This window comes from Neoarius graeffei, chromosome 12 (genome assembly GCF_027579695.1).
Source record: "Neoarius graeffei isolate fNeoGra1 chromosome 12, fNeoGra1.pri, whole genome shotgun sequence".
NCBI lineage: Eukaryota > Metazoa > Chordata > Actinopteri > Siluriformes > Ariidae > Neoarius > Neoarius graeffei.
In genome coordinates, this window is record NC_083580.1 from 21,885,548 (window position 1) to 21,908,392 (window position 22,845).

Below are 22,845 nucleotides of genomic sequence, written 5' to 3' on the forward strand. Positions count from 1 at the left end.
GGGGGAACAGGGACGCTGCGCCCTCTTACTCTCGGCGTGCGCCCCCTTACCGACTCCGTGAAAACATCCCAGCAACACTACGTGACAATGTGTCTGATCATCAAATACGTTATAATTGCTCCAAAAATATTCCAATCATAGTAGATACACCGCCAGACGGTGCAAAAACAATCCGAATTGGCGTTTTCCAGACTGAGGCGCCATGTTGTTTAGTTGTTTACTTGTCACGGCTGCTCTCGCAAGATTTGACATGGGTTACATACAAGGTCAGCTGACTTGTAGAGCGAGATTTCTCGAGACTGAATGACCTTTCACCCACCGGCGCGGGAGCTTTTGACAGAAGTAGTTCGCGAGTTGTTTTTGTTGACACTTGGGCATTTAAAGATGTCATCCCGCGGCACGAAACGGAAGAAAGCCAAAGACTGTCTGGGGCAGAAGATGATTACTTCTTTTTCAATGTTGACAGACAATTTGTTACAATTTCCCTCTCAGATAGCCTCAGAATGTCCCATTGGAGCATTTTTCAAAGGCTTTGCACGGCGGGGGGGGGGACAACCGGCACCATCTCCCCCCCCCGCTTCGCTCCCTCGCCACGGTGAGCGCCCTCATACTAAATTTTTCTAGAAAAAACCCTGAATTTACCCCTGATGAGCAAGCCTGAGGCAACAGTGACGAGGAAATCTCCCTGAGATGACATGAAGAAACCTTGAGAGGAACCAGAATCAAAAGGGAACCCATCCTCATTTGGCAAGGTAACAGAATGTGATTAAAAAAAAATAACCATAACTTCTATAACTGTGTCCTATATGGTCAAAAAAGTCCAACTGTGTAACCAGGATATTCGTTACATTACATGAGATTACAGCATTACATCACCACATGCTTGGGATGACTTTGTCAAACGCTACAATACGGAGTTACAGTCACAAATGCCAGTTAAAACTTTACTGTGTGAAAAGGAAGCATTATGTTAATGGTGTCCAGATGCGCTGTTGACTTCTTGGGGTTTGGAGGCATCTGGGATGGACCATCACATAGTAAAAATGTATATTCTGGTCGGATGAATTAGTATTCCAGGTCTTTTTTTTGGGGGGGGGGGAGAAATGGATGCCACGTCGGCACGGTGGTGTAGTGGTTAGCACTGTCGCCTCACAGCAAGAATGTTCTGGGTTCGAGCCCAGTAGCCAATGAGGGCCTTTCTGTGTGGAGTTTGCATGTTCTCCCCGTGTCCGCGTGGGTTTTCTCCGGGTGCTCCGGTTTCCCTCACAGTCCAAAGACATGCAGGTTAGGCTAACTGGTGGCTCTAAATTGACCGTAGGTGTGAACGTGATTGTGAATGGTTGTTTGTCTCCATGTGTCAGCCCTGTGATGACCTGGTGACTTGTCCAGGGTGTACCTCGCCTCTCACCCATAGTCAGCTGGGATAGGCTCTAGCTTGCCTGCGACCCTGCACAGGATAAGCGATTATGGATAATGGATGGCCACCATGTACTCGGGACCAAAGATGAAAAGGACCACCCAGACTATTACCAGCAACAAGCCCAAAATTCAAGGTCCGTTATGGTTTGGGGTTGTATCAGTGTCCTTGGAAAAGGTAACTTACACTGCTGTGATGGCAGCATTAATGCAGAAAAAGGTTTTGGAGCAACATGTGCTGCCTTCAGGACGACATTTTTCCAGGGACGCCCATTCATGCTTCAACAAAACATTGCAAAACCACATTCTGCACACTTTACCAAAGGCATGGCTGCAGAAGAAGAGGGTGCCTGTTTCCTCTGTCCCCAATAGAGATTGTGTGGCAAATTTTTTTTGGGGGGAAAAAAAAAAAAAGATAATGAAGACCCCATACTGCTGCACACCTAAAGACCTGTTTGCAGGAAGACTGGGACAAAGAATATATATGTTTCAGGTGTTATATGTCACCTGAAACACTATCACTTGGTGTCTTCAGTCCCTAAACATCTTAAGTGATGTGAGGTGGAATGGCCGCATTAGAAAGTAGTAAATGCTTTACAGTCCCAACTTCATCTCATCTCATTATCTCTAGCCGCTTTATCCTGTTCTACAGGGTCGCAGGCAAGCTGGAGCCTGTCCCAGCTGACTACGGGTGAAAGGTGGGATACACCCTGGACAAGTTGCCAGGTCATCACAGGGCTGACACATAGACACAGACAACCATTCACACTCACATTCACACCTACGGTCAATTTAGAGTCACTAGTTAACCTAACCTGCATGTCTTTGGACTGTGGGGGAAACCGGAGCACCCGGAGGAAACCCACGCGGACATGGGGAGAACATGCAAACTCCGCACAGAAAGGCCCTCGCCGGCCACGGGGCTCGAACCCAGGACCTTCTTGCTGTGAGGCGACAGCGCTAACCACTACACCACCGTGCCGCCACAGTCCCAACTTTTTTTTTTTAAAGAATCAAATTGAAATGTGTTTGTTTGGGGGGGGGGATTCATGAGGTAAAACATCAAATGTGCTGCTGTGTTGTTTTGAGTGCAGTACAGGTCAAAGCTCATTTACAAATCACTGTTTTTAGTTTTAATTTCAACATACCGTCTCAACTTTTTCTGATTTGCAGTTGTATTATGCTATGAAAATAAATGTTCACAGACAAAAGAACATGAAGGCACATGCAGATTTTTTTGTAAGTACACAGACATTGGGAGTCAGGGGGTATTCAGGCGCTCTCCTGAGGCCAGTTTGGGCTCGTCGGACACCCGTTATAAAAGGTGCACCTCTCCCAACATAGGGAGCTCATTCATGAGCTCCAGTGCTGTTTTTACTCTGTTTTTGTTCTCCGCGTTTTGACCATGTTTTACACTACCGTTCAAAAGTTTGGGGTCACCCAGACAATTTTGTGTTTTCCATGAAAAGTCACACTTTTATTTACCACCATAAGTTGTAAAATGAATAGAAAATATAGTCAAGACATTTTTCTGGCCATTTTGAGCATTTAATCGACCCCACAAATGTGATGCTCCAGAAACTCAATCTGCTCAAAGGAAGGTCAGTTTTATAGCTTCTCTAAAGAGCTCAACTGTTTTCAGCTGTGCTAACATGATTGTACAAGGGTTTTCTAATCATCCATTAGCCTTCTGAGGCAATGAGCAAACACATTGTACCATTAGAACACTGGAGTGAGAGTTGCTGGAAATGGGCCTCTATACACCTATGGAGATATTGCACCAAAAACCACACATTTGCAGCTAGAATAGTCATTTACCACATTAGCAATGTATAGAGTGGATTTCTGATTAGTTTAAAGTGATCGGCCGTCAGACATTGTCGTATGTCCCAGACCCGGTGAAATGTAACTGAATTGTCTTGGCCAGCCCTAAGGGTCCCATCTGCATCTCATCATTGCTGAGGAGTGTGCTCCCATCACCCAATCAAGCATCCAGCCAGAGCAGATCATGATATATTTTACCATATTAACATGCCATTGTTGTGTGTTATGCCTGATGTAAAGACTCTCGTCTCTGCGAGCCTACCACACAGATTTAATACTTATCATTTTTAGGGCATACCTAACAACGCGTTTTCTTTCTCTCCCCCCCCCCAATCTGTCCCTCTGAGTTGTATGTTGATCCTGGGATTGAGATGCTGGCCTCTTCTGCCCCTCAGACCTGCTTGATCCATCCTGGTGCCCTGTGTCTGGTCGGAGTTTTATCGCACCGCTCCTGTGAAGGATGGCCCCATGCAGCGCTCGAAACTAACGGTGTCCCGATGTCCCGGGGACCATAAAAAATGTCATCGGGACACAAAATTATCATATCTGGGACAATCCCGGGACAATGGAAAAAAATAGATCCAGAAAAAAAGTTCTACATTAATATTATCTACAAAGCCGTAACACATACGTAGACATTCACCTAATTTGTCAATTTTAATTTTAAAACGTTAACAGTGAAAATACATAGTAGCTACACTTTCGATGCACCTGCATCCGTAGGCTACAGAGCAGCGCATTCTGTTCTAGAATCTTCGGCCGGAGTCCGCATTATATGGACTTGGAATGGAATTGCTACCGCACACGCTGCGCCGACTCTTGCCAGAACAAAAACGCTTAAGTGGTTGAAGCGGACCGACCGCGGGGAAGAAACTGAAAGCCCAGACATAACGTCTCCGGGACCTTCAGGATCCAAAGTGTCATCGCCTGGTCTGCAGGCAACGCTAGCAACTGAATGAACTTAATGAACACTGTTAGACACGTTATAAAATACAACAGGAATGATGTGGATGATATTGACGGAAGATAGCGTTCAACAGAATAAGTGAGTTTTCTTGGTGTCTTTCTAGTTCAGAAAGTTTAGTCAGTCAGCAGCACAACTAGGCTCGGACCTGCCACTATGCTGATGTTGCTAACATTTGCACCCGGCAGCGAAAGTTCATAAAAGGGATAACGGAAAGTTCATAAAAATGGATAACGGTAATGGATAACGGAAAGTTCATAAAAATGGATAACGGTAATGGTGAAAATGATAAGTTGGCCTTATAAGTGCCAACAGATATTCAAGGTATAAGTAGATGAAATGAACATAAAAGGGGTCTTATTTTCAACTAAAGTGTACTGCAGATGTAGTGAGTTGAAACATTTTCTGAATGAGCTAGTTGGCCCCTTTAAATAAACGGGTATCTATTCATACAGTGAGATCGCCAAAGTTTAATAAACTGAAAATGCAATAACTGTAATTTTGAAGTAGATGATGTATAGGACATGTGTCGCTTGTGTCTTGTGACTTATTGTAAAAATGATATAAAGGGTTCAAAATCACATAGTTACAAATATAATAGTAACTTCATATGATAATATTAACCACTGGTTATTTCAGAGAGGAAAAAAATGGGGACACTATTGCTTCCATTCGGGACAACACAACACAGAATTCGGGACCACTGGGGGACACAAAGAAAAAAAGTTAATTTCGAGCCCTGGCCCCATGAGGACAGTTGAGGGTTATACCTGTTAAAACTGTTAATATTATAGTCAGGCTGTCTGTTGTTGCCCAAATGAGGATGGGTTCCCTTTTGAGTCTGGTTCCTCTCGAGGTTTCTTCCTCATGTCGTCTGAGGGAGTTTTTCCTTGCCACCGTCGCCACAGGCTTGCTCATTGGGGATAGATCAGGGATAAAATTAGCTCATGTTTTAAGTCATTCAAATTCTGTAAAGCTGCTTTGCAACAATGTTTATTGTTAAAAGCGCTATACAAATAAACTTGATTTTTTGATTTTGATCTTCATTGAAAAGAACAGTGCTTTTCTTTCAAAAATAAGGACATTTCAAAGTGATCCCAAACTTTTGAACGGTAGTGTATATATGGTACTTTTCTGCCATTTACTCCAGTTTTGGGTAAACAAAGGCCTGTTTGTTTGTGGGTTTTTTTTTTTTGGGGGGGGGGGGGGTCACCCCCACCCATGACCTGATGTGTGCTCCTCCATACTCCCTCCTCTGCTACTGCGGACAGTAAGATTCTAATATAATAGGCCTAATATTTATTAAGCTAGTCCTACGCATCATGCTACATTATACAGAGTCATTGAAGGAGTTTGTTTCTGGAGGAAAGTGAATAGTTCTGCGAAATCGCGATATTCGATTCTATGATGGTATGAATGGCCATATCACAATAACAATTTACCAATTATCACTCAGTGTCAACTTGAAACAACAAATTATCTTTAGTTAAATAACTTGTATAACTTTTTGTGTGGAAACAAACGTTTATCTTCCAGTCGAATTCATTCACATTTTTTAAGGCAGCAGTTGAACTTTTAAGTTTAATCAGTTCGAATTTGAGTGATACTTTCCCAGAGGTGGCAGCAGGAAGTTTTGGATAGGGGGGAAACGATGTGTTGCATGCCAAAGGCAATCTCCCCCCAGGGAAATTCTGGAATTTTTAACACTCTAAAATGCAATTGCCCGCATTTTGAGAGGCAAATTTTGGTGGAGTAAAGCCAAGTGCATATTGGGGGTCACGCCTGGAGGACGCTCTGGACTCTTGCAGTGGTGTTTTTGTGGCTGGGGACTGCAGTTGACTTGCTGACTTTGGGACTGCGGTTGTCGTGAACAGTTTTGCACTCGGGTTTCCGTTGGTGGGGGGTTTATAGCGTCAATGAAGCTGACTTTGTTAGGACTGTAAATGTTATAGTCATGCTGTCTGTTGTTGCCCGGATGGGGATGGGTTCCCTTTTGAGTCTGGTTCCTCTCGAGGTTTCTTCCTCGTGTCGTCTGAGGAAGTTTTTCCTTGCCACCGTCGCGCTCGTTGGGGATAGAATAGAATGCCTTTATTGTCACTATACACATGTACAATGAGATTAAAGCATCTCCAATAACAGTGCAAAACAGCGTAGAGAGAGAGAGAGAGAGAGGGAGGAAGGGGGGGAAAGGGGTGTGTGTGTGTAAGGGGGGTAAAGTGCACAGTCCTGAGGTGTGTGTGTTGTGTTACACATTATGGAGTGAGGTATTGCCCATTGCACATATAAATTATTGCACAGAGAGAGTCACATTATAAAATTATTGCACAAGAGATTCACATTATAAAATAAAATATTACAACCCTGATTCCAAAAAAGTTGGGACAAAGTACAAATTGTAAATAAAAACGAAATGCAATGATGTGGAAGATTCAAAATTCCATATTTTATTCAGAATAGAACATAGATGACATATCAAATGTTTAAACTGAGAAAATGTATAATTTAAAGAGAAAAATTAGGTGATTTTAAATTTCATGGCAACAACACATCTCAAAAAAGTTGGGACAAGGCCATGTTTACCACTGTGAGACATCCCCTTTTCTCTTTACAACAGTCTGTAAACGTCTGGGGACTGAGGAGACAAGTTGCTCAAGTTTAGGGATAGGAATGTTAACCAATTCTTGTCTAATGTAGGATTCTAGTTGCCCAATTGTCTTAGGTCTTTTTTGTCATATCTTCTGTTTTATGATGTGCTAAATGTTTTCTATGGGTGAAAGATCTGGACTGCAGGCTGGCCAGTTCAGTACCCGGACCCTTCTTCTATGCAGCCATGATGCTGTAATTGATGCAGTATGTGGTTTGACATTGTCATGTTGGAAAATGCAAGGTCTTCCCTGAAAGAGACGTCGTCTGGATGGGAGCATATGTTGCTCTAGAACCTGGATATACCTTTCAGCACTGATGGTGTCTTTCCAGATGTGTAAGCTGCCCATGCCACACGCACTAATGCAACCCCATACCATCAGAGATGCAGGCTTCTGAACTGAGCGCTGATAACAACTTGGGTCGTCCTTCTCCTCTTTAGTCCGAATGACACGGCGGCCCTGATTTCCATAAAGAACTTCAAATTTTGATTCGTCTGACCACAGAACAGTTTTCCACTTTGCCACAGTCCATTTTAAATGAGCCTTGGCCCAGAGAAGACGTCTGTGCTTCTGGATCATGTTTAGATACGGCTTCTTCTTTGAACTATAGAGTTTTAGCTGGCAACGGCGGATGGCACGGTGAATTGTGTTCACAGATAATGTTCTCTGGAAATATTCCTGAGCCCATTTTGTGATTTCCAATACAGAAGCATGCCTGTATGTGATGCAGTGCCGTCTAAGGGCCCGAAAATCACGGGCACCCAGTATGGTTTTCCGGCCTTGACCCTTACGCACAGAGATTCTTCCAGATTCTCTGAATCTTTTGATATTATGCACTGTAGATGATATGTTCAAACTCTTTGCAATTTGACACTGTCGAACTCCTTTCTGATATTGCTCCACTATCTGTCGGCGCAGAATTAGGGGGATTGGTGATCCTCTTCCCATCTTTACTTCTGAGAGCCACTGCCACTCCAAGATGCCCTTTTTATACCCAGTCATGTTAATGACCTATTGCCAATTGACCTAATGAGTTGCAATTTGGTCCTCCAGCTGTTCCTTTTTTGTACGTTTAACTTTTCCAGCCTCTTACTGCCCCTGTCCCAACTTTTTTGAGATGTGTTGCTATCATGAAATTTCAAATGAGCCAATATTTGGCATGAAATTTCAAAATGTCTCACTTTGGACATTTGATAATGTTGTCTATGTTCTATTGTGAATACAATATCAGTTTTTGAGATTTGTAAATTATTGCATTCCGTTTTTATTTACAATTTGTACTTTGTCCCAACTTTTTTGGAATCGGGGTTGTACACATTTATGAAGTATTGCAAGGTAAGGTAGGTGCACAGTCCTGAGGCGTATGTGTTGTGTGTAAAGCCTCGGTCACAATCGGCCGTATGTGCGCTTACGGCTGGTCTACGTGCAAGAAACGCATGGAGGGCACGCGTGAAACGCACCGAGGGCGCACGTGTGACTTGCTGATTTTCAAGCCGTAGACTGGCTGCAGACCGGCCGCAGAGGTTCTTTGTCATGTCAAACAAACTCTACGGGCGCTTACGTTTTTTTCAGGTTGCAAGACAAACTTACGGCCAACGTGTGTCTTTCTCCATGAACAACAACAACAAAAAAAAGCAGCGATTTGGGAAACGCCAAAAATCGCACGGCCAAAAAATCGTACGTCCGGTTGTGACCTAGGCTTAAGGTGCACAGTCCTGAGGTGTCTGTGCTGTGTGTAAGGGCCTCTGCATGCTCTTGCGACAAGGCTTTCGCAGATAGCTTTTCGCAGACAGTTGTAATTTATCGTTGAGTGGGGAGTAATAGGCGTGCGCGATGTTATTCACCGCCACAACGCAAGGGGGCGCGAAGTCGCGAAATCGCTAGGAGTAGTTGGTGGGTGTGGTTAGTGGAGTGTTTATCCTCCGGTTACTTATAATGACTAGAACTGGAGTCGTATAGATGTATGTACTTCCTCACTTCCTCGATCAACCGCTCTTCGTGCTGCTCCATCTTCGCTCGTGTTTTTAAAAATGGTGGTAGTGAAAACAAACCCAACCAGGAAAGTAGGGAAGCGGAAGTGCGTGTACAGCGGATGTAGAGTGGACCAATCAGAGCCCTCTTGTCTGCAACGCTGTCTGCAAGGCTTCTGCGGTGGTCACGATTTTTGGGAGGTGAGCACAGAGCGTCTGCGAAGGGGGGGGCTACGCAGACGCCATCTGCGACACCATATGCGAGGACTGCATTGTCAGCATAAATTGGCCTTAAGGTGCACAGTCCTGAGGTGAGGTGAATGTGTTGTGTTTCACATTATGGAGTGAGGTATTGCACTACAGGATAGATTAGGGATAAAATTAGCTCATATTTTAAGTCTTTCAAATTCTGTAAAGCTGCTTTGCGACAATGTTTACTGTTAAAAGCGCTATACAAATAAACTTGACTTGACTGTGGTACACTGTCTTCTCATGTATCCGTAACTCAGGTGCAATATATGTATATAGGAATTGTATATAACATCACTTCATTTTGCTTTTACTTCAGTCACTGAACTTATTTAAATTTTATTTATTTTTTTTTTAAAGACTATTTTATCTTCTATTTGGGCAATTCCATGTAAATGTCAACCTCACCATGCAAAAATAAAGCAACATGTAATACATCAAAACCACTTCCAGAGATCTCACCTAGGCCTGTATTTTACAGATGTGAATAAGTTGAACCAATTTGTAACCAACCTAATATGTCACTGTCAGTCTTTCTTTCTTATAATGTAAACCCCAAGCTAAAATCAACTTTGATCATGTACAATTCTATATTATTGCCACAAGCCACAGAAATGTATGCTAAAATCCACAAAACAGCAAAACAATAGCCATCCTAAATATTATTTAAGAACTTTGATAGTTTTAGCTGATATTTAGAGAGTTTTTCAAAGGGTTATGGTGGTTAAATTGCTGATTTTCTAAACATAGGCCATGTCTATTTCAGACGCGTCACATCCATAACGGAATTTCGTCCATCCATAACGCTGACTTTTCCTTCCGAAACTCTGCATGAAATACAAAATATTTTAAACAAAGATTTTTTAACATTCACCTTGGACCCCTCTATCAAATGGATATCTCCATTTCGACATTAGGTTTACAATTTCACAGAGTTTGATAAAAATGTACAGTCACCCAAGAAAAGTGATACTTTTTCTGTCACATCCATAACGCATCTTTTATTGGCATTTTCTGGCATGCCCTAGATGTACTATGGGAATTGTTCTTGTTCTATCACTTCTCCAGTATGGTACAGCCTTAAAATATGCAACACCTGTTTAAATACTGGGAGACAATAAAACATGCACTGGGTCATTTGTTGCCATTTTGAGTTCAAGTGTCACGTCCATAACGCTGGAATTGCTCACTTTTAGACATGTTTACTTCTTCTCTGATTCAGGAGCTTGGTTGCAAATTTGAATTTCCCTCCGGGGGTTAATAAAGTAATTCTGATTCTGAATAATAAGTGCCAGTAAAGTTGTGTACCATCACTGCTGTACTCCGCTGCTTTGTGTCTGTAATCGTCTGTGAGTAAGGCCGCTTCTTTACACCTCAGCTCGCTCATGTGCGCCAGCTGGTCCAGCAGCTCAACTGTGCGCGTGTTCACCTCAAAACCCGGAAGTCCGTCAGCACCGAACACCGTCTCGAGCCACCGGCTCACCTGCACAACAGACTGTGTTACAAACAAACAAACAAACAAGCGAAAACCGCCTACAAGTATCTACATATATATTTTTTTTAAACTTCCTTTTTACTAAGGACGCTGCTCACCCTTTTGTTCTTTTCACACATATTTCTCCGAATGAAACGTTACATTTAAACCACAGAACTTAATTCAACACCTGAGAGAGAACTGTGTAAACAAAACACTAGAAAATCCCGCCATGTAGTTTCTGCTTGCGCTTCTTCTTTGACGTAGAACCAGAACTTGAATTACCGCCACCTACTGGCCAATCTTGAGCTTGAGCTTCTTGGAACTACTAGTTCTCATATTGTGACCATCTCATCTCATCTCATTATCTGTAGCCGCTTTATCCTGTTCTACAGGGTCGCAGGCAAGCTGGAGCCTATCCCAGCTGACTACGGGCAAAAGGCGGGGTACACCCTGGACAAGTCGCCAGGTCATCGCAGGGCTGACACATAGACACAGACAACCATTCACACTCACATTCACACCTACGGTCAATTTAGAGTCACCAGTTAACCTAACCTGCATGTCTTTGGACTGTGGGGGAAACCGGAGCACCCGGAGGAAACCCACGCGGACACGGGGAGAACATGCAAACTCCGCACAGAAAGGCCCTCGCCGGCCACGGGGCTCGAACCTGGACCTTTTTGCTGTGAGGTGACACCACTACACCACCGTGCCACCCTAAACTTATAAATCTCATCTCATCTCATATCATCTCTAGCCGCTTTATCCTGTTCTACAGGGTCGCAGGCAAGCTGGAGCCTATCCCAGCTGACTACGGGCGAAAGGCGGGGTACACCCTGGACAAGTCGCCAGGTCATCACAGGGCTGACACATAGACACAGACAACCATTCACACTCACATTCACACCTACGGTCAATTTAGAGTCACCAGTTAGCCTAACCTGCATGTCTTTGGACTGTGGGGGAAACCGGAGCACCCGGAGGAAACCCACGCGGACACGGGGAGAACATGCAAACTCCGCACAGAAAGGCCCTCGCCGGCCACGGGGCTCGAACCCGGACCTTTTTGCTGTGAGGTGACAGCACTAACCACTACACCACCGTGCCACCCTAAACTTATAAATCTCATCTCATCTCATATCATCTCTAGCCGCTTTATCCTGTTCTACAGGGTCGCAGGCAAGCTGGAGCCTATCCCAGCTGACTACGGGCGAAAGGCGGGGTACACCCTGGACAAGTCGCCAGGTCATCACAGGGCTGACACATAGACACAGACAACCATTCACACTCACATTCACACCTACGGTCAATTTAGAGTCACTAGTTAACTTAACCTGCATGTCTTTGGACTGTGGGGGAAACCGGAGCACCCGGAGGAAACCCACGCGGACACGGGGAGAACATGCAAACTCCACACAGAAAGGCCCTCGCCGGCCACGGGGCTCGAACCCGGACCTTTTTGCTGTGAGGTGACAGCACTAACCACTACACCACCGTGCCACCCTAAACTTATAAATCTCATCTCATATCATCTCTAGCCGCTTTATCCTGTTCTACAGGGTCGCAGGCAAGCTGGAGCCTATCCCAGCTGACTACGGGCGAAAGGCGGGGTACACCCTGGACAAGTCGCCAGGTCATCACAGGGCTGACACATAGACACAGACAACCATTCACACTCACATTCACACCTACGGTCAATTTAGAGTCACTAGTTAACTTAACCTGCATGTCTTTGGACTGTGGGGGAAACCGGAGCACCCGGAGGAAACCCACGCGGACACGGGGAGAACATGCAAACTCCACACAGAAAGGCCCTCGCCGGCCACGGGGCTCGAACCCGGACCTTCTTGCTGCGAGGCGACAGCACTAACCACTACACCACCGTGCCGCCCTAAACTTATGTCATCATAAAATTCTTTATGTAAAAGTGAATTTTTAATATTAATTTCTAACTGTTTATTTCGTTTTTTGAATAATTTTATCATGAAAGTTTGGATATTTCATACAATCTAGAAGCAGGTGTTTGACGTTCTTTTACACCACAAGTTGTACATTGATTGGAAGGGTTTTTTAAAAAAAAGAAATTGTGTATAATTAAAGTGCATATCACGGGTAAATTCAGGAGCAAGATCAATGTAATTCTCCTATTTTATATTAAACTTTGGTCAAATATCTGTCACATTTTGCATTTTGTGCAATTTTTTTTACCTTGTGCAATACCAGAAAAATTCAGTTGAAATCAAGCCATTTGAGGCGAATTGGTCCGCCTCTGAAAAAACTTGGCATTTGGATTTCCCAGCAAACATTGATTTTCATGACGTTGCGTGCAGCAGGACGCCTCCCTCTGAATGGTATGTAGGCGTCAGCGCTGGTTTGTTTCTGAGAAAACGACCCGGTGGTTTTCTGCAAATTTCTTCAATGTTATCACGTAATTATTAAAATGGTTAACAGATGTATCGTAGGAGGGTGTAGCAACACCAATCTTGATGGGATTAGTACTCATCGTTTTCCAAAAGACCGGACAATGAGAGAGAAATGGGAGCGCTTCATGTGAGGCACCCGGAAGCCGAGGATCAAAGTAGAGCCGAGAAAAAGACCAAGAAAATCAAGAGTTCACAAGTTGGCTGTTGCCAGGGTAAGAAATAATTGACATCTCATCATATTCTTCATCCAAAGATGAAGTAACATTGCGCTCAGGTGACAATTCCATATTTCAGTGCAAAATCGCTAGCTGCTAAACTTGGTCTACACAGGCTGTGCACTGAAACTGTGCAAAGCTCGCGCAGCCTGCTGGCGCTTCTGCAGGTGACGTCACAATTCTGGCTCCAAACTCCCTTGGGATTTTTCCAGACGTGTTTTGTTATTTTATTTTTTTTCTGCTGTAGACAGATGGCCGTGTGCAAAATTACCCTTCTGGATGAGTGTGTAAAGGGACATACTTTCATATAAAAAAAAAAAAGAAATTGGTCCAGGATATACACTTTAAGTAGACATTTTCCAAATCTAAGTCTTGTAATTATTCTTTGTTTGTTTCTGTTTTTGTCAGAATATGTGGTATGTGGGGTGGCACAGTGGTGTAGTGGTTAGCGCTGTCACCTCACAGCAAGAAGGTCCGGGTTCGAGCCCCGTGGCCGGCGAGGGCCTTTCTGTGTGGAGTGTGCATCTTCTCCCCGTGTCTGCGTGGGTTTCCTCCGGGTGCTCCGGTTTCCCCCACAGTCCAAAGACATGCAGGTTAGGTTAACTGGTGACTCTAAATTGACCGTAGGTGTGAATGTGAATGTGAATGGTTGTCTGTATCTATGTGTCAGCCCTGTGATGACCTGGCGACTTGTCCAGGGTGTACCCCGCCTTTCGCCCGTAGTCAGCTGGGATAGGCTCCAGCTTGCCTGCGACCCTGTAGAACAGGATAAAGTGGCTACAGATAATGAGATGAGATGAGATGTGGTATGTGTTGTAATATTTGGTTCAAGTTGGTAGAAGAATCTACCAGTTTGAGAATTATCCCATCTGTCTTGCCATCTTGTAAAAATAACATCTTTGATATGCTTTGTAATATCAACAGTGGTAAAAGGGTAATGAATGTCATAAATACGACACTGTGATTAGCAGCACCGGAACACCCCAGGGCACGGTGCTGGCCCCTCTTCTCTTCACCCTGTACACCGCGGACTTCTGCTACAACTTGGAGCTGTGTCACATTCAGAAGTTCACCGGTGACACAGCCATCGTGGGGTGTATCAGGGATGACAGAGAGGAGGAGTATAGGAGCCTGGTGAGGGACTTTGCCATCTGGTGCAACAGGAACCATCTGCAGCTCAACACCTCGAAGACCAAAGAGCTGGTCATTGACTTTGGGAGGTCCAGACCAAGGTCACGACCAGTTCTGATTGAGGGAGTCGAGGTGGAGGCTGTGGATTCCTACAAGTACCTCGGGCTGTGGCTGGACAGTAAGCTGGACTGGACTTGCAACACCAACCAATTGTATAGGAAGGGACAGAGCAGGCTATATTTCCTGAGGAGGCTGCAGTCCTTTAACATCTGCAGGAAACTTCTGTGGATGTTCTATCAGTCCGTGGTCGCCAGTGTCCTGTTTTACACCGTGGTGTGCTGGGGGGGCAGCACATCCAAGAAGGACACATCCAGGCTGGACAAACTGATCAGGCGGGCCGGCTCTGTGGTTGGCATGAAGCTGGACTCTCTGGTGATGGTGGCAGAGAAGAGGACTATGGACAAACTACTGAACATCATGGACGATGCCAGTCACCCTCTGCACACCGTCATCAGCAACCAGAGAAGCCTGTTCAGTGACAGAATGCTCCTTCCCAAGTGCAGGACTAACAGACTTAAAAATTCCTTTGTCCCTCACGCCATCAGACTGGACAACTCCTCTCTGGGGGGGAGGAGGGGTAATAGGAGGACAGAGGATGGGAAGGAGCAGTAGCCTAGCCTGACAAAAAGCAATACTGGACAATGTGCAATATAATGTGCAATACCTCTCCTGCTGGACTTTTTTTCTTTTGTCTTTTCCCATATCTTATTCTTTTTTATATTTGTATATGTAAATAATTTATCTAGGAGTTTTCTCTATTTTCTATTCTCTGTTTATCCTGTAATTATGCTGTTGGAATTTTAATTTCCCTGAGGGAACCCTCCCAAAGGGATCAATAAAGTTCAATCTAATCTAATCTAATCTAATCTAATCTAATCTAATCTAATCTAATCTAATCTAATAATAGGTTTTATTTATTGATCTTTTGGCCAATTTATCAGCCATTTCATTTCCTATAATACCCACATGAGCTGGAATCCAACAAAAAACCACCTCACCACCCCTAAGTGATACATAAGATATCGGAAATCTAATAGTAATTCTATGTCATTATCTTCTTTTTAAATTTTTTGTAAGACAGACAAGGAATCAGAAAATATCACACTTTGAGAGGGAGGTTTATCAATAAGAAGTTCCAAAGCCTTTGTAATTGCTTGTAACTCAGCTCTAAAAATAGTACCGTTTGAGATTTTATAATCTTTTTGAAAGTTTAGACTTGGAATTACAATGCCAGATGCACAATCGAGATCTTTTTTTTTGAACCATCAGTAAATATATGTAAGTGTTGATTGTATTCGAGTTGAATGTGTTCTAATGCCAACTGTAACACGTAGCAACTACTATCCTCTTGTTTAGAGATTTTAGGGACTGGTCCATGGAAATGAGACAAACCTTCTTCTTCTTTTGGGTTTAATGGCGGTTGGCATGCCAGCTTAAAGGTGCATTACCGCCACCTACTGGGTTGGAGTGAGGAATAGAAGATCTCATCTCATCTCATCTCATTATCTGTAGCCGCTTTATCCTGTTCTACAGGGTCGCAGGCAAGCTGGAGCCTATCCCAGCTGACTACGGGTGAAAGGCGGGGTACACCCTGGACAAGTCGCCAGGTCATCGCAGGGCTGACACACAGACAACCATTCACACTCACATTCACTCCTACGGTCAATTTAGAGTCACCAGTTAACCTAACCTGCATGTCTTTGGACTGTGGGGGAAACCGGAGCACCCGGAGGAAACCCACCTGGACACGGGAAGAACATGCAAACTCTGCACAGAAAGGCCCTCGCCGGCCACGGGGCTCGAACCCGGACCTTCTTGCTGTGAGGCAACAGCGCTAACCAATACACCACCGTGCCGCCCGGAATAGAAGATTGGCAGGGAAAAAAACACCTCAATTTTCTCTATGACACCATCCATCCATCATCTATAGCCGCTTATCCTGTCCTACAGGTTCGCAGGCAAGCTGGAGCCTATCCCAGCTAACTACAGGCAAGAGGCGGGGTACACCCTGGACAAGTCGCCAGGTCATCACAGGGCTGACACATAGACACAGACAACCATTCACACCTACAGTACGGTCAATTTAGAGTCACCAGTTAACCTATGTAACCTGCATGTCTTTGGACTGTGGGGGAAAACGGAGCACCCGGAGGAAACCCACACGGACATGGCAAGAACATGCAAACTCTGCACAGAAAGGCCCTCGCCGGCCACGGGGCTTGAACCCGGCCCTTCTTGCTGTGAGGCGACAGCGCTAACCACTACACCGCCGTGCCGCCCTAATCTAGGGGATAACAAACACTTATTTGCAGTGCTTGCAGAGGACAGCTCCGACACCAGAGCCAGCATCGAACATCATCAGGAAGAACCACTTTGCAGTTTCAGCCCCTTTTCCTCTACTGCATTCTGAAGTGGCGAGTCCCCTCCAACTGGAGGTGTTCATATGATGCTGGTGTCAACTGCTAGTTCTCAAGCCAAGAAGAATCATCCCTTTTCAGCCAAATCCAATGAGAGGCTTTTTCAACTGTCTCCTGTAGATTTTTAATCAGTTATTTTACCTCGATGTTTGTGCAGCAGAAGCGTTTTTTGAAATAAGTTGACAAATTTCTTTTCAATGTACCCACGTATGCTGACAGCCAAATGGTGGTACCGAATCTTCCATCCTTGTTCTTCACACTCTTCTACCAGTTCTTCATATCTGCTCTCTTTTCTCTCTTCTGCTGCAGCAAAGTTGTTTTCCCAGGGCACAGTTAGTTCTATGCCCTCTTTCTTCTCTTCACACCATACCACAGGATCAGGTCGTTGACGTGTTTGGACCATTGGCAAAACCAAGAAATTATCTGTATCTACTGTCACTTTCCAGTTTCCGCACCATCTCTCATCTATCTCCTGTGACTTGCTGTGACTATTTGCAGTACCCAAGCACCCAGCTTTTTGGAAATTCATTCGCTTTATCTTCTCCACTTTCGGAAGCTCGCCACTGTTAAACTGATTGATTTTCTTCTGTATTACTTTTTCTATAACTTTCAGCACTTCATTATGACGCCAAGTGTATCTTTCCAGTGCAAGCTTGCACTTAGACAGAATGTGTTTGAGTGTTCCTTTTACTCCACATCTACATCTGTCATCATTATCTTGCTTCCAGCAGACTAAGCTGACTGGGGATGGCATTGCATCGTATGTTGACTTTATCAGAAATGAAGTTCTTGATCTTTCCCAACTCCAGATCTCTTTCCATCCAATTACTACATTCTCCTCCCATCTTAAACAATGTCCTTGCTGTGCGCACTGTACTAAATGAAGATATCATTTTTCTTGTTCTTCTTTCCTTATCTCTCTCACTACTGCACTTCTTTTCTCCCAGTTGTTACTCATGCAGAACGGCTTAAAGGAGCTATGCAGAACCATGACCTCACTTTTTGTTTATAAATGCCTTGAGACCTCAAGAATGGCACAGGAATAGTTTTAAGCGTTAACAATAAATCTAATAATTTTTATGATTAAAATGATTCATATAGGTAGCGGTCTGAGTGAATGATCTTGACATCTGTGACATCACAGCAGGAAGGCTATCGGTCTCATTGCCATTTCCGCTATACTAAAACACAGAGCTGACTGCAACTCTGATCCTCCATTTTGAGCCAATTTATCACCATGCCACGTAGATGTGTTGCTGGCCGGTACAGCAACACGACAGAAGGTGGATTTATGTTGCATTCATGGCCCAAGAATGTTCAAACTGCAAAGATTTGAACGCGTTTTGCGAGAAGTTCACGGGCACATTGGACGCCTATGAAGTGGTCTCTCCTCTGCTCTGCACATTTTACTGAGGACTCGTACGAGACCTCTGATCTGTTGAGGAGCGTTGGACCGTATTGAAAAAGGGTGCAGTACCAACAATTAAAGGAAAAGGAAACTAGAAGAAAATGAAAGTAAGTTCAGTTGCACCAGTTCTCCTGGAGTGTGAGCCGAGGGTTGTTGCTAAAACCCAGGACGGAATGGGACATATTATCGCTCGGACAGTGACCTCCCCACAGTTGTTGCTAAAACCGGTGATGTCCCGTCCTGGGTTTTAGTAATTGCCTGAACCGAGCAGTAATGGCGGAGTACTCAGTATGGAGAAAATGGAGAATGAGTGGACCAGCCATCTGATATCCGCTGGATATGCTTGCCTCAGCAGCAATATCTCGCCCTTACGTGGAAGAAGCGAATGAACGGAGAACTGAACGAACAACTGAAAGTCAGATTGTTTCAAAACAATCGGCCACAAGGTCGGCCTTCAAGAAGCAAGAACACAGACGAGTAAGAAGTGACTCTCATTTGGATACAAAACAACAAAACCACATTGTTTACCTCCATTTAGATTAATACACGTAACTTGTATTGTGTGTTTAAGTTACCGGTATAAGATGATTTAATTTGCTTCAGAATGTGATTGTCTCAGTTCATCTGATTATTTAATTAGCCTTTTACGTTTTATCAGTGAAAATGCATGCATGTACATGTATGTTGCATATGTTATAACGCCCATCCTGTTTTAATGAGAGTCAACCCACAATCAATGAAGTCAAATCAGTCTTAGTTGAACAAGTCGGTAACGGTATTTCTTACTTTCACCATAAATTTTTATTTATATGACTTTGGTCTATAGCTGTAAAAAGCCTCGGCCTTAAAATCGGTTCCCACTGTGACGTCACGCATTCAGGGCTGGCTGGCTCAGCTCGAATGCCAACTTTGCGGTTGATTTTAACTCTCAAAAATATAATTCCCATTTATGCAGTCAAGGATGGAGATACTATCTACTCAGAAATGTATTTAAAAATAAAGGTTCTGCGCATCTCTTTGAAAGTTTTGGAACCCTAAACCTCCCTTCGTCTCCTGCACAGCACCTGTGATCTCTGCGTGTTTTAAGCCACTATCTCACTGGGCGGGCGGCACGGTGGTGTAGTGGTTAGCGCTGTCGCCTCACAGCAAGAAGGTCCGGGTTCGAGCCCCGTGGCCAACAAGGGCCTTTCTGTGCGGAGTTTGCACGTTCTCCCCGTGTCCGCATGGGTTTCCTCCGGGTGCTCCGGTTTCCTCCACAGTCCAAAGACATGCAGGTTAGGTTAACTGGTGACTCTAAATTGACTGTAGGTGTGAATGTGAGTGTGAATGGTTGTCTGTGTCTATGTGTCAGCCCTGTGATGACCTGGCGCCTTGTCCAGGGTGTACCCTGCCTTTCGCCCGTAGTCAGCTGGGATAGGCTCCAGCTTGCCTGCGACCCTGTAGAACAGGATAAAGCGGCTAGAGATAATGAGATGAGATGAGTCGCAAAGTGTCGCTCCTTCGTCGCTGGAATTTTGAACATGTTCAAAAAATTCGTGTGACAAAATTTCTCTCAAAATAGCTGCAAATGCATCGCTGGTGTCGCAAAGCCGCATATTTTATTGCAATTGTTGTGTCTCCAACTAGTCGCAGGCTGTCACAGCCCAGTGAGATAGGGTAGTATCTTACTGGGCTGCAACAGCCCACGACTAGTTGGAGAAATAACAATTGCAATAAAATATGCGAATTAGCAACAATTTTCACTTGGAATCACACTGAATTGATATTCGCATATATTACTGCAATTGTTGTGCCTCCAACTAGTCTCAGCCCGGCTTTCCCTCGGCAGAAACTGACTTGAGAAGGGTTCGCGACGGCTTTGCGACACCAGCGACGCATTTGCGGCTATTTTGAGAGAAATTTTGTCACACGAACTTTTTGAACATGTTCAAAATTTCAGCGACGAAGGAGCGACACTTTGCGACTCATGCGAGGAAATTGAGAAGCCCCGCGAATGTTTCAAGACACTTTTGAAACTCTCTCGCCAATGACGTTTGCAATTTGTCGCAGCCCAGTGAGATACCGGCTTTAGGCTGTCAATCGCTTATACATGTCAACCCCTATGGATTTCCCGTATTCCCTACGGATTTTGGCATTTTAAAAATGGTACGGGCGTATTCAACTACGGATTTTTCTACATTTTCACCTTAAAATTATTTTGATTTATTACCATCAAAAAAAATCGTCATGAAATACGAAAATGCATGGGAGCCGCCATTTTCTACATTTAGAATTACTCAACCGGTACTTCCGCTAGTACCAACAAGCCTTTTCCAAAGGTGTGTGGGCTATTGCTCACTTTATGAATGATGGACAGATTTTACAACATGGTCATTTCTGTCAGAAATTTCAGATTCAATGTACAAAAAGAAAATACAACCAAATCGTAAAGGCTATTCCTGTACCAATCCGAACTATGGTGGAACAGGATATGGTGTACTCTGATATCTCTCCTAGACTGAGACAACTTTGGATTGAAGGTGTCGAATTTTGTAATAAAAAGTGCGATAACAAATTTTTAAGATGTTCCTTACAAAATATTTGCTTTCCTAATTCTGTCAAAAGAGATTACATATTAAAAGATTTTGAAACAGTAGAAATTAAAAAGATTAGAACTAAATATCTCTCCTTTCTAATTCCCTTCAAAGCGAAAGAAATACAGTTCAAAATTTTGAATAGAATTTACCCAACCAAAGAATTTCTTCAGAAGAAATTTAAATTTGAAACTGGTAAATGTGTGTTGTGTGAAACAGAGGAGGAGGATTTGGAACATCTTTTCTTTCTATGTGATTTAATACAAAGATTTTGGATTGATTTTCAGGCTTGGCTACAGTCTAGGGGGATTCAGTTTGCCCCTTTATCCATTAAAGAAATTAAATTTGGAGTGTTTTTAAATAATAACAAAATTGAATATGGTATTAATAATTTACTACTTTTAGGTAAACACTTTATTCACAAATGTCGTTTTTTTAAAACTAAACCTTATGTTACACACTGGAAGAATGACCTCAAGCTTTTTGCCAAATCTTTAAAGTTAGTTGAAAATAAGGATGTTGGTTATTTTATATCCTTTTTGGATGACTTTGATTTACTCGATTAACATATGTAAAGATAGTTATAAGTAGCCCCTTTCTTGTTCATATTTTTTACTTTATTGCTATGTGTGTGTTTTACTTCTTTGATGTTTTTTGGATCTGTATATATATGGTGCTCTATTTGTTTGTATTTTGAATGTTTTTGGAAATAAAAGAAAAAAAACCAACAAGCCATTCCGAATGTCTGAGCATGCGCAATTGTGATTTTCCTGCACACCGAGCGGGAAATAACAGCACATGTAGCGTAACAATAGACAGGTCAAGAGGTCAAGATGTCGGCACCACCGAAGAAAAAACTCAAAATATCTAAAACTGGAGGTCGCTTTCTTCCCGAATGGACAGAAACATTCAATGGAATAATTATCGCTTCCAAAATGGGTGCTGAGTATGTCAACTGCACAATTTGTTGTAGAGACATGAAAGTGTTTGCCTCTGGAATTTACGACGTGAGGGAACACATGAAATCTCAAATGCATGTGAAGAATGCAAACCAGAAAAAGAGACAGCCGTCAATTAATTTCTTCACGCAAAAGCAATCAGGAACATTGCTGAATAATGTGCCAAGTGAACCCCAGATTATTGGATTATGTGAGAAGAGACACTAATGCTGCGTTCATGTGCTATGGGAAGATATTTTCCAGTTGGGAAGTGGTATTTACCAGTGTGTTGTGTTCACATGCTTTTGTTGTTGTTGACAAATGAAAGATGGTGGACCAGATTCAAGTTAGCAATAGCTATCGTTAGCAATAGCGTCTGCTCTGGATAGGTAAAAACAAACCATAACACATTTTTAAAGGAAACGGATTTCTAACATATTATATTACATTTGTTAATGACGCAACATTGTATAGACACAAACTAGTAAAAAAAAAAAAACTTTAGTAGCGTACAATGCTTAACATTCAAGTGCCTTGTACCGCTCGCCGCCATGTTGAAAAGGTTAAAGTTCATCTCATCTCGGCAACTCGTGTATCAAAATTTTCTACGAGTTGCCCAGTGGAAAATACCACAAGAGGGGGCGTTCATGTGTGCTTTCCATGTCGGCGTTTGGTATTTACCATAATTCCCATAGCACATGAACGCAGCATAAATTATGTTGAACTGATCTAGGGTTAAGAAAACACTGACTGTTGTTTAATTGAGTGTTAACAGTACATATGGATGTACAGAAATAAACCACTGCATATATTAGGTAAGATCTGATACAATTTTATTATGCATGAAATATTACTATGGATTTGGTATGGAAATTATGGATTTCTTTACCAGGGAGTACAGGTGAAAGCCGTGAGGGGTTAACATGTATGGCTGCCTCTTCTGCTTTCCTTTTTGTCGCATTAATCTAAAATTAATGTTTTAAAACGTTGAGTTTAAAAATTAATCTAAGTAATTTAATAAAATTAATCTAATTTAATTAAGAAAATTTAATCTAATTTTTAAACTCAACGTTTCCGTGTACTACTTCCGGGTCATACGCTGACCTTTCTGTACGAGCTCTTGCCGGTGTCCTCC

At 43.3% G+C, this 22,845-nt stretch overlaps 1 protein-coding gene across 1 annotated transcript in view; it reads right to left on the bottom strand.

Annotated features, from left to right (window-relative positions):
* The window catches only part of haus1 (HAUS augmin-like complex, subunit 1), a 44,202-nt gene extending 33,403 nt beyond the window's left edge, over positions 1-10,799 (bottom strand). The window contains exons 1-2 of the mRNA XM_060935681.1: positions 10,662-10,799; positions 10,377-10,551 (exon numbers count right to left, since the gene is read on the bottom strand). Coding sequence (XP_060791664.1) covers positions 10,377-10,551; positions 10,662-10,682 — 196 coding nt within the window. The 5' untranslated portion in view covers positions 10,683-10,799. The remainder of the gene's footprint in view (positions 1-10,376; positions 10,552-10,661) is intronic.
* Between the last annotated feature and the right edge of the window lie 12,046 nt (positions 10,800-22,845).